Genomic DNA, 12,023 nt, shown 5'->3' with positions numbered 1-12,023 from the left:
CTTCATTCTCTCGGATCCGATCGTCGTTTTCGAGAATATCCACAATATGGGGGTACTTGAAGCAGATTGAGGTAAAATTCAACCGTCAGGTCTCAAAATTACAGCCTGTGCAGCCTCGTTGGTAACGGTGTGTCGCCTTCCATGTTTTTGTCAGCAACAGATCCAGTCTCCATGAATTTAGGTACTAAATTCGTCACGCAGGTATGGCTCAGGTACTTAAATTGTACCAACGTAACTTAAAAAAAAAAAAATTCTTGCAGTTTCTCGAGCTATTTCACAGTTCTTGAAACAGGTTGTGACAATTTCAATCTTCCCTGCAGCGGTGTAAACCATGATGCTTTGAGTCGTCAGATGAACCGACGAATTTAACGAAATTACCTTTATTTCAGCTGCAGAATACGCTCCCGAAGTTATGTACGGTGCTTAGGAAACACCCAGTATAAGATTTTGGGATGACTGCTAGCCTCGAAAAATTGAGACTCTCTGCATAGAGAAGCGCTTATTGGCATTTTTGCCGAAAATTAAGTTATGTCAAATCAGACTTCTCCAAACCCGGAAGAAATTCTTCAGACAAGTCAATGTGCGAAAGTTAAAAATAGGGCACACGCAGTAGATAACTGTTATTGTATTATACCCCTGCAGTGGCGTCCGGTCAACACAGGGCTAATTCATTAATGCTCGCACGCCAGCAGCACGTGCTCGCACCCCAATCTCGCCGTGGCCTTGGACCTCGATTTAGGAAAATGTTTCAATAGGGGTGCGCCTGGCAGCCATCTGCCCCGCGCCCTGCGCCACTGCCCCTTCGCCCTCCAGGCAGAAACGTTTGTGTAGGTCAGGGGTGGTTTCCTAACCACTGTTATCTTTACGTATTGATTGCTATCACTAGCGGGTGATACTTTTCAATGGAGGTTAGTTCACAGGCAATTCTGCGAATGTGAATTATCGAGGGGAATGTTGCCTTGAAGTTCGCACTTCGAACTCCGGACGGCTCTGTTGTCACATTGGAATTTTCGTCCATTTACGAGGGACACAACTGATATTTTATCGCTTTATTACTGCAAAACAGTTCCATTTGCAAGGTTCGGAAATTGGTTTTGACCCCTCAGTAAGGTATATTGACACGAATTAAAAGGAAGGCTGTGATGGTTGCCGTGATCAGTGTTCTACGAGACACCTAAAGGTGCACAAGTATTGAGACGTTAAAAAGGTGTCGTAAAAATTTCACTTAATGATTTTTAAAGGAAGAAGTATCTAACGGTCTACGTGTGCAGGATCAGTGGTGAAGGTTCGAATTTGATCATTTTGTATGAATTAAGTCTGTAGAGCGGGCAGCTCCAAAGGGGCCACATCGAGGAGTTACAGGTGCTAGAACAAAAAGGTTCACACTCCACAACTAGATACAAATCCCCCTTGAGCTTGGACGCTAATCATGAATTCTATTTGCAAATTTAGCGCGAACCTTATGGTCATTTACCTTGGACTTCGTCGACCAAAACAACTTCGATATATCAGGCTTTTTTTCTGATTTATTGTCGTTGACCCCCAATATGAACTTGGTTGAATATTTTAAGTCTGCTTTTATCCCTTTCACAATGGTCAATAGATAAATACACCAGCTGCTACGGACCCGTTTCAGGTACATGCATTCGCTATATGAAGATTAGCGAGCGAAACATGCCAAATTTCGCTTTTGGTACGTGTTCATTCACCCATCTCGTTCAGATTATTGTTCCACGATATACAGGGTGTTCCAGAGTTATGGTGACAAATCGACAGAGGTAAGAGATAATCGAAAAACAAACGTAGTTTACTTAATGAAAGATAAGACCCGCCCTCTCTGAGATACAGAGTGTTAAAATTCTGCTTTTTTTCCTATTTTTTAGTTTATTTTAAAACTGCCGGGACTACTGAAGAGGAAATTTGATGGGCACAATTGAAATTTTGTACATAATAGAGGGCGCCAGTTATACGCGCATCATCACATATTTTCACCCAAAACTTCTTTAAATTTAGATTTGCCGGTAAAAGAGTTCAAGAAGATTAAAGAACTGTCAATCCTGCACAAAAAAGTTACTCTTGGTAAAATACTCTAAAGTTGTCCAGAAAAATGGCAATTAACGTCACATCGACTTTAATTAACCGCGGTGCGTTAGAAGCTACTTAAAAATGGAGTAGACTTTTCCGGAGTCGTCTGATATGGTGCTTATTCATGGTGAAACTCAAGGCGACGCAAGAGAAGCCGAAAGAATTCATCAAGAAAGATTTCCTACTCGACGACGTCCTAGTAGGGCAAAATTTCCAGCAGTTGTCAGACGCATGCGTGAAAGTGGTGCATTGTTGCTTAATAGGCATGCTGCTCGTGCGCCAAGAAGAGCTCGTTCTGGACAAGGGGGAACGTCCTCCAAAGAATTGAAAATCAACCATCCACCAGTACTCGGGCTAACGAATCGGGAGGTTCAAATTCGACAGTTTGGAGAACTTTGAACGAACAACTCTTACGTCCACATCACCCACATAGAGTGCTTGCTAATGGTTACCCGAAGCGAATCAGTTTTTGCCGTTGGTACATTCGGCGCATTGCAAGAAATCAGAATTTTGCCAATTTGATACTATTTAGCGATGAAGCGCAAGAGACGGATATCTCAACGTCTACAACAGCCACGTTTGGGACGAAGAAAATCATCATTTGACGCCCCACCAGCACCGCTTTTCAGTCAATGTTTGGGCTGGAATAGTAGGTAACCATTTAGTAGGTCCCATCGTACTACCACATCATTTAAATCCAAACAGATATTTGCAAATTTTATGTGATAATTTACCAGAGCTTTCGGAGGATGTGCCACTAGTAGTACGTAGCAGGATGTGGTACCAGCATGATGGTGCGTTAGTTCATTCTCCCAGAGTAGTAAGAGGTTGTCTTAGTGAGGTTTATGGAAGACGCCGGATAGGTAGGTTTGGACCAGCGGCATGGCCTCCTCGTTCCCCTGATTTGACCCTCCCGGATTATTTTCTTTGGCGTCATGCGAAGGGTTTAGTGTGCACGAAACCAGTAATAAATGTTGAAGAAGTGAGTGAAAGAATTTTCAATGCGATTCGGAATACCCCAGGGTGCAACAAAACTAGTTACGGCGGTGCAACTCATGTAATGACCAACGCGGTCATCGCTTTGAACGTTTATTGTAATATTAGTGTTTATTTCATTGTATTTAGATAGTATTAAAAGCAATGATAAAAAAACCTCAGACTTTTTTTTTTTAAGCGTTTAAAGCCGATATGACAATAATTGTCATTTTTCTGGACAACCGTTCACTTTAGAGTATTTTATTAAAAGTAACTTTTTTATGCAGAATTGACAGCTTTTTAATATTCTTGAACTTTTTTACCGATAAATCTGAATTTAAAAAAGTTTTTTGTGAAAATATGTCATGATACGCGTATAACTAGCGCCCTCTATTATGTGCAAAATTTTAATTGTGCCCATCAAATTTTCATTTCGATAGTCCCAGCAGATTTAAAATAAACTTAAAAAAAAAGAAAAAAAGCAGAATTTTAATAATACCCTGTATCTCAGAAATGACAGGTCTTAAGACAATCTTTCATTAAGTAAACTATATTTGTTTTTCGATTATCTGTTACCTCCACCGATTTGTCACCATAATTCTGAAACACCCTGTATCTACCTACAGAGTGGGATCCAAGTTGGTTTTACCTATACGGTCCTAATTGTCGACATAAAATACATCGAGTCTGTTAAAGTAGAGAATGTTTTAGATATTTTTATGAGACACTGATAATTCGAGTAAAACTTGCTTTAAATTTTCCAAAAAATGTACTGAAGCTGCTCCATGGAACATGGAAATAACTTTGATCTCAAAGAAAAACCCTTTCAGCACCCAAACATATTGTATTTTTATAAGCTTCCATTGTCTATGGAAAACAGTAAAGTTCCAAATGTTCCAGATTGAGAGGAAAACTCTCGCTGTTTTTTGATTGTTGGCTAGTTTTCACGTCTTCATGATACATTAATGATTTTTGCAGTATAGTCTGATGATTCATACCATTTTTTAAATAACTTTTCATGATAGCTAAAAGGCTGAGATACAGTTCATACATTGCGGCACCACGCTTCGCTCGTTTACTATGAAGGCGTAAAATGGTCACCAAAATTGGTTTTCCTTGTTTTAGGACTTTCAACTCTGAATTTAATTCATTTTCCAGTTCCTTTAGAGAAGGTCTCAGAGAAAATGTCCCTTATGATTGTTGAATTATTTGATATTATTGCAAATTTCCAGCTGACCCTCTTCCCTACTGGCTTTTCCTGGTCAAGTTTCATTATTTGGGCACAACTGTCATTGTAGCTCTATTAACTACCAATCACATTTTCTAGATTAACCATTAGGAAAGAACGACGGTTGTGCTGAGAGCGAACGTCTGATCCAAAACTGGAATTACTGCTCTTCCTACTGCTTACTCAGTGCTCATCCAGAATGGCATCAAGCTTGTCAAGTGGCGGAATCGACGACAATATTCAGGCTCTGGGAGACGCGCTCAACAATGAAGAACTCAAAGAAGTGATGCCTGAAGCATGTAATTTCTTTTCTGCCTAAACTTGAAATGTTTACTTATCCATTCTGTTTCGTTCATTTCCTCTTCATTTGCAATAACACCCCTCACTCCTCTAAAAGCTGTTGGAGGGGGCGTGTGGAATAATGCTCCATTGAGGCGCAATTCCCCCAAAGAAAGAAAGTGGGAATAATGAATAATCCACCTGATAGGAGGTATTTATTAATTTACATAATTGGTTTTTTATTCTCAGCAGTTCCGCCCAGTGCTAACGATAACCTCCATGCGGACGCCCGTCAGTTCTTCTCCAATACGAATGTGTCCTTCGACGAGGCATCGAGCCCTGCTTTAACCACGAGTCCCAAGCCGCTGTACCCCCCAGTGTCAGGCCCCTTTGATCCGCCTTTCCTCCAAGGTTTTTTGGTGGTGAGTTTTTGCAGTGCATTTCTGAATCAGTACCTCGTCTAAAATCAGTGAGAGATCTTTCCAGAATTGTTCCGGGTGCCGGCAAACTAACAAAGCGAGGGCGATATGTTATGACTGCAGAATATATCTGTGCGAAAAGTGCGTCAGTCGGCACTTAAGAGCGGGACCGACGAGTTTGCACACCGTCTACCATTTTGACGCGTTGGCCGAAAGGGTGTCACCCAGGAATAACTGTCGGGTCGGCGCCCCAGGAGACCAATTTGAACAGGGACCCAACAGTGCCGACGCCGGTTCGACGTCAGATGGCACTGGAAGTACGGTCAATCACCATCAAACCAGGGTACAGCCTTCAACATCACGAGCCGTGGGAGCCGAACGGCGCTCGGGCAGTGAGGATGGAGGGTCGACCGAGACCGTCTCAGCAGGGTCCACCGATGATATATCTGTTCCAGAGAGCAGTTGTTTTGGGTCTTTTTCGGAGTCCATGACGAGTTTACTCACGTCCAGCACCGACTCAAACATATTTAAGAACTTTTTCACTGCTCCCCAGGTGGTTTCGTTGGCGGAGTCGCAGGTGTTTCCCCCTTTCCAGTTGGGTCCTGTGAAGGAGGTTCTGGGGGAACCAGCTCGAATGGCGCACGTCAGTAGCGTTGGACATGCCACCAGCAACCTGCCACCTTCGCAGCTGACGGTTTGTTCACTCCACCAGGCAGAATTCAAATTTAGCTGCAGTCAGTGCTTCGAGCTCCTTTGTCCGGCTTGCGCATTTGAAAAGCATAAAGGCGAGTGAACACACGAGGATTTACAGATGTGCATGTGTTCTCTACAGGGTGTTTGAAGTCTCGTAATTTTATTTTAAAGAATTGATTAGCCACGTTACAAAAGCCGATTAAACGAAAGTAACGAAAAGTATATGATTTTTTTCAATTATCGGTAAAAAGTTTTAATGATGTATCAGGAGGAAAGGAAGGATTATCAGCCGATTCGTAATAGCAGTCAGCATAACTCTCAAGACCTGAGCCCCGTTTTCGAATGATCGTCATAACCGCTTCAACACGGCTACAAAATTACGTATTTCGTTAGAGTAAGGCATGCCATTCGTAAAGTCTTATAACTACGTATAAATCGAGAAGTGTCAGATCGGGTGACCGAAGAGGCCATGGAATAAGACAACCACGACCCGTGCACCACCTGTTGTAATGACTCATAAGAAATGATATATGACTAACGCGAAGAACTACTGGTAGCAACTAGGTATTTGAGAAATAAATAATTGATAAATTGTCGAAAAAGTCATATCTCTCTTATTACGTGTACTAAATTAGGTAAACAACTGTTGAACAATTATGATACAATTCGAATGTCTGAAAAAGACCTAAAATTTCGTATATTTTTAGATCATCGACTCGTGTATTTTTCCCACAATCAAAATGCACTGACAGAGTGTACCCGAAGACTGCTCAATGAGGTCCAAAACTTGACCGCGCGCTTGGACAACATCACGTATGATCTCCACCACACATTAAATGACATCGAGTACAGTACGTATTTAGCGACGATGGAAATAAAAAACGTCTTTGCTCGAGTGATGGAGGCCGTCGAGAAGAAAAAGGAGGACTTGCTTCAGAAAGTGGAACAGATTCGCCAAGTAAAGCTCTCCAACACCACCTTGCAAATGGAGAATGTCCGTAAAACTTCTTCCGAGTAAGTTTCGCATCGTGGCCATCCAGAGGAACATTTGTGAAAAAGTTGGCCAAATGTGTGAAGATCTTTAAAATTTTCTTCTTCGAATCGTATCAAATATTCACGTGTAAGGTCGCGCTATCTCGTAGCTGTTTCCTTGGGAAACTCCACAAGGGGAAACTTTAGTCTAATACCACACAAGTTGTACTTGTCGTTTTCGTAGTAGCAATGGTAGGCAGACCTAAGCAAAACACCCTTCGTGACATGCGTTTCGTTTAATGTAGTCTGGCCGACGCCACTGCGCTGTTGATCAACCCTAAGAGATTCACGAATTCATGGGAACATGCGGCGGTCAATCTCCAGGTTAGCAAGACGCTGCATGAGACGAAGAGTATCGGTGAGTACTTCGGTCCTGATGGAGAGAATACCTTTTGTCCACATATCTACTCGTAGGAGAATTAAAACCGCTCGAGGAGGCCCACGTCACGTTTGTAGGTCCCGCAGAGCAGATATTGCAACATATCTCCATGTGGGGACAGTTAAGGGTGAACATCCCTCCGCAGGAAAAGGCGACGTTACTTCTCAAACGGCCCAAGCCCGATCTTTCACGCAGTTGTAAGTGTAAACACAATGAGACCCTGGTGACACGTGAGAGGGTTTTTAACACAATTTTACTTTTAGTTCTTTAAACGCATTAAAGAAATTGAACTCAGTTTTCTTTCAATTTTTCACTTGTTTCCCAGAAGTAAAAGGTGTAAAACATGGAAATATAACAGGAAAAATATTTAAAGGGCTTAAATCACAAAACCCTGTCCCTTGGAGTATGTCGCGTGCGATCTTCGGCTGCGAGAGCATTCTGACGGTCAAAAATTATGGAGAAACCCCCACACGCGTGATGGGCAAAGCGGGCAGCGGTCCGGGAGAGTTGTGCCGGCCGTGGGGGATCGCCATTAACACCATGGGCCAGATTGTGGTTGTCGACAGAAGCAACTCCAGAATTCAGGTAAATTACGAAAATACATATTTCGTCTCTTGTCACGACATTGAAGATCCGACTGATTTACGTATTTCGAAAGGTCTTCGACCCGAAGGGGAACTTCCTCTTCGAGTTCGGCTCTCACGGCAGCGGACACGGTGAGTTCAATCGACCGGCCGCGGTCGCCGTCACTCCCGGGAACCATCTGGTGGTGACAGATAAGGACAACCACAGAGTCCAAGTGTTCAGCTGGCGTGGAGAGTTTATGCACACCTTCGGCGAGCGGGGATCCAACGTCGGCCAGTTCTTATATCCGTGGGACGTGACCTGCGACACCCACGGCAACATCTTGGTGTCCGACACCCGGAATCACCGCATTCAGCTTTTCAGCTGGAACGGCATATTTCTGGACAAGTTCGGAGATGAACTGAACATTCCGCGGCTGTTCGATTCACCCAGAGGAGTCACTTTTGACCCTCACGGAAACATCATGTTCACCGATTTTAACATGCATCGCGTGGTTATCATCGACCGAATCACCAGAAGGGTGCGATACCTGGGCAAAGTAGGCTCAGACGAGGGCTACTTCAACCGTCCACAGGGGATCATTTGTGACGACCGGGGATGGTTTGTCGTAGCCGACTCGAAGAATTCTAGAATTCAAGTAATGTTTCACGTTAAAATCTAAACGTCCAAAGTTCCAAACTAAAACCGTTGGGAACATCTGGACGGCGAATGATCATACATCTTTAAATCTGCTTAAAATGCACGTAGGTGCTCTTTCGTTCCAGGTGTTCAATAACAACGGTGACTTCATGTGGGCCGTAGGCCACAGTGGCAAAGTCGATCCCGGTGAATTCGACCGACCCACCGACGTTGCTCTAGACCCGCAAGGCCACATCTACGTCCTCGATTTCGGCAACAATCGAATTCAAATCTTTTAAATCGTGAGAACTTGTGCACAGACAAGAGGACTGACCCCACTGACGTTTTGCTAATTGCAGTACGTACCTACCCGAAAGGTGCGTCAATCGACTCTTAAGAATACCACTCACGAGCTTCCGCCCCGTCTACCATTTTGACGCATCGGTCGAAAGAGCGTCACCCGACAACTTTCCGGTCAGCGCACCAAGAGTCCAATTTGAACGAAGATCCAGCAATGCGAACGTCAACGCGACGTCAAGACGCAACGGAAGATCGATCGATCACCTTCAAACGAGGTTACAGCCTCCAACGTGCGAGCGAGCTGTGAGAGGTGAAAGGGGTTCGGGTAATGAGGTAGGAGGGTCAAGCGAGACCGTTTCACTGTCCACCGATGATATTCGACTTCTTCTGTCCGGCTTGGGTAACTAAAAAGCGTAAATGCAAGTCCATTTAGAGGACTTAGAGAGCACAGAGGGTTTTCGAAGTCTCGTAATTTTGTTTTTTAGGCCTGATCAGCTACGTTAAAAAGCCAGTTAAACAGAAAATACCATAATGAAAGTTGCACGATAACAGATATGATTTTTCTTAATTATCGATAAAGAGTTTTGATAATATATTTTTGAGGAAAGTATTATGAGCCAATTCGTAATAGCGATCGGCATAACTTTCAAGATCTAAACCCTGTTTGCGAATCGTCATCACAACTGCTTCAAGACGATCACAAAATCTCGTATTTCGTTAGAGTAGGGCATGCCTTTCATAAAACCCTATAAATACTTGCAAGTCGAGAAGTGTCAGATCGGATGGGCGAACAGGCCGTGGAATGGGAGCACCACGACCCATGAACTATCTGTTGTAGTGACTCACAATATGTGATATGTCGTGATTGTCATGAAGAAGCACTGGTAGCAATCGCATACCTGATAAATAAATAATCGAAATGCTTAATTGGTAAATTGTTTAAAAATATCTTTGTTATTGCGCATACTAAATTGTGTAAAAAAACAACTGTCGAAGGCGAGTACTGAAGCATTTTAATGTCTTGAGTTTCTGAATCCCAAAATTTTTGCATTTTTTAGAACTTCAACTTGTGTATTTGTCCCTCAATCGATACAAACTTGCAGAGTACACCCGAGGACGACTGCTTAAGGAACTCTACACCACGACAGCGTGCTTGAACAGCATCGCGTATGATCTACACCACTGGTTAAATGATCTAGAACGTAGCACGTATCTGGCGACCATGGAAATAGAAGAACGTGTTTTGGCAAGTGACTGGGGTTGTCGAGAAGAAAAAGGAAGAGTTGCTTGGGGAGGTGGAACAGATTTGCCAAGGAAAGCTCTCCAACACCACCTTGCAAATGGAGAATATTCTTCAAGCTTCTTCCGAGTAAGTTTTGCGTCACAGCAACACGGTGGAAAAATTGTGCAAAAAGTTGGCCAAACGTATGAAGATCTTCACGATTTTCTTCTTCAAATTGTATCAAATATTCATATATAGGGTCGCTCTTGCACACAGCGGCTGTGTTATGAAAAACGAGCGAAGCTACAACTCAGCTATTTAACGATGAAATTTGATGAACTAAAAATCAAATGGAACAATAAAATTTGATTTTTTTCAACTCAATTTCTGCTTCAGATGCAAAGTATTTGTCTAAATTTGATTTGTGAAAAAATATAGCTGGAACGGCATATTTCTGGACAAGTTCGGAGATGAACTGAACATACTGGGGCTGTTGGGTTCACCCAGAGGAGTCACTTTTGACCCTCGCGGAAACGTCACGTTCACCGACTTCAACATGCATTGCGAGGTTATCATCGACAGAATCACAAGAAGGGTGCGATACCTGGGCAAAGCAAACCCCGACAAAGGCTATTTCAACCGTCCGCAGGGGGTCATTTGTGACGGCGGAAGATAATTCGTCGTAGACAACACATAGAACTCAGGTTAATTTTTGTCATTTAATTTATAATTTCAAGTTAAAAGTTCCAAACTAAAATCTTTGGAAGCTGTTGAACGGCGAATGATAAAATATCTTTAAATATACTTATAATACACATAAGTACCGTTTCGTTCCAGGTACTTGGTGAGAACGGGGACTTCACGTGGGCATTAGGCCACACTGACAAATCCTATCCCGATGAATTCAGTCGATCCACCGACTTTGCTCTGGATCCTAAGGACCACATCTATCGATTCAAATTTTGTAATTTACATGGAACGTCCTATATTTGATTACGTGGAGCAATACAAATGTTACCGATAGAAAACTATTGTAATTTTTCTCTCCCTAAATGTATAAGTTTTCTTCGAAGCTGCAAATAACAAAAGTAGAAAATTCTATTACTGTTTGCATCCGTTTCCGTGGCTACCTCTGAAAGGTCACATGTATTGGAATTGTCATATATCAGTTGTCATATATTATATAATATGTCAATGTCATATGTCAGTGTCATATATTGTCATATGTCAGTTGTATTTAAAAAAGTCGTAAATAAAGAATTATTCGAAACAGGAATACATAGACGCGACTTTTGCAATCAGATTAAGTTCCATTTTTTTAAATAAAATAAAAGTATGTCTTTGGACACTTCGTTACTTTCAAGATTCGAGACAAGAATGTATTCTCAGCCCTATGCCTCCTTGTCACCCCCGAGGGCATGCGTTTATATTAAAAACAATTAATAAACAGCACTCCGTCGTTTCTCCCTCAGAGACCCTCCATCATTTTTCTCACTCTTACGTTAAAACGAATTAATAAACCAACCTCCTATAATTTTCTTTATGAAAGTTTTTATGTACTGTTAATTATTGTGGAGATGCTACAGTATCAAAAACCATTAAAAACTTGAAAATGTAATAATCGTTAAATTGAAACAAAGAAGTAGGATGTGAACTGATGATCCTTAATGCCGGAACACTATGCCGTCGTTTAACCTATCGAATCACGGCAATTCTGCGAAAGCCATAAATAAGTCAAATATGTATGAAGTCTAAAAATTATACCCGTTTTTCTCGTTACTTAAGTCATCTGGTAAATTCCTTTAAAATCTTAAGGGCGAGGGGAGGGAGGAGGAGGCGAAGGAGGCTTTTGTAAGCTTTACTGTGTATATGGAGAGTATATTACAGAGAATTACATTAATTTAAACCAATGATAGATTTCGTTAAGGGCAACTTTTTTGTATGTACCATTTTCATCGGAAACCACTTTTATTTTTACATTTCTCTCCTTAAAATTCATAATGCGCCAATGATTTGTGTTCGTGAATTGAAACAAATTTTCCAAAAAAAAGGGTCGAAGATTGACCAGCTGATGCGCGTACCTTCGTCAACGAATCGAAATTTTTTGGTATTTTGACCGGCGAAAGTTTGCGTTCGGTGTTTCGGCCATTTAAATTTGTTCAAAATGGTACTGGTTTGTTGAGGACCTAACATATGGTGCCTTCAGTG

The 12,023-nt window shown here is 42.1% G+C and overlaps 1 protein-coding gene across 4 annotated transcripts; it reads left to right on the top strand.

Moving 5' to 3' along the window:
- The first annotated feature begins 1,145 nt into the window (after positions 1-1,145).
- Positions 1,146-10,844, top strand: LOC136349661 (E3 ubiquitin-protein ligase TRIM71-like). 4 transcript variants are annotated; one of them, XM_066301350.1, is made up of 14 exons: positions 1,146-1,285; positions 4,388-4,587; positions 4,817-4,989; positions 5,054-5,771; positions 6,387-6,693; positions 6,957-7,069; positions 7,126-7,287; positions 7,464-7,675; positions 7,749-8,312; positions 8,440-8,595; positions 8,653-8,993; positions 9,697-9,962; positions 10,254-10,519; positions 10,653-10,844. In XM_066301350.1, the coding sequence occupies exons 2-10, from the start codon at positions 4,488-4,490 to the stop codon at positions 8,590-8,592; spliced, it is 2,502 nt and encodes an 833-aa protein (XP_066157447.1). In that variant the 5' UTR covers positions 1,146-1,285; positions 4,388-4,487; the 3' UTR covers positions 8,593-8,595; positions 8,653-8,993; positions 9,697-9,962; positions 10,254-10,519; positions 10,653-10,844. The 4 variants fall into 4 exon arrangements, with proteins under 4 accessions (XP_066157447.1, XP_066157450.1, XP_066157449.1 ...); XM_066301353.1 differs by having other exon boundaries at positions 1,146-1,693; positions 4,820-4,989; XM_066301352.1 differs by having other exon boundaries at positions 1,146-1,693; positions 8,653-8,903.
- Positions 10,845-12,023: the final 1,179 nt, after the last annotated feature.

Source organism: Euwallacea fornicatus, chromosome 39 (genome assembly GCF_040115645.1).
Source record: "Euwallacea fornicatus isolate EFF26 chromosome 39, ASM4011564v1, whole genome shotgun sequence".
Taxonomy (NCBI): domain Eukaryota; kingdom Metazoa; phylum Arthropoda; class Insecta; order Coleoptera; family Curculionidae; genus Euwallacea; species Euwallacea fornicatus.
This window is presented reverse-complemented; position numbering and strand designations above follow the sequence as displayed.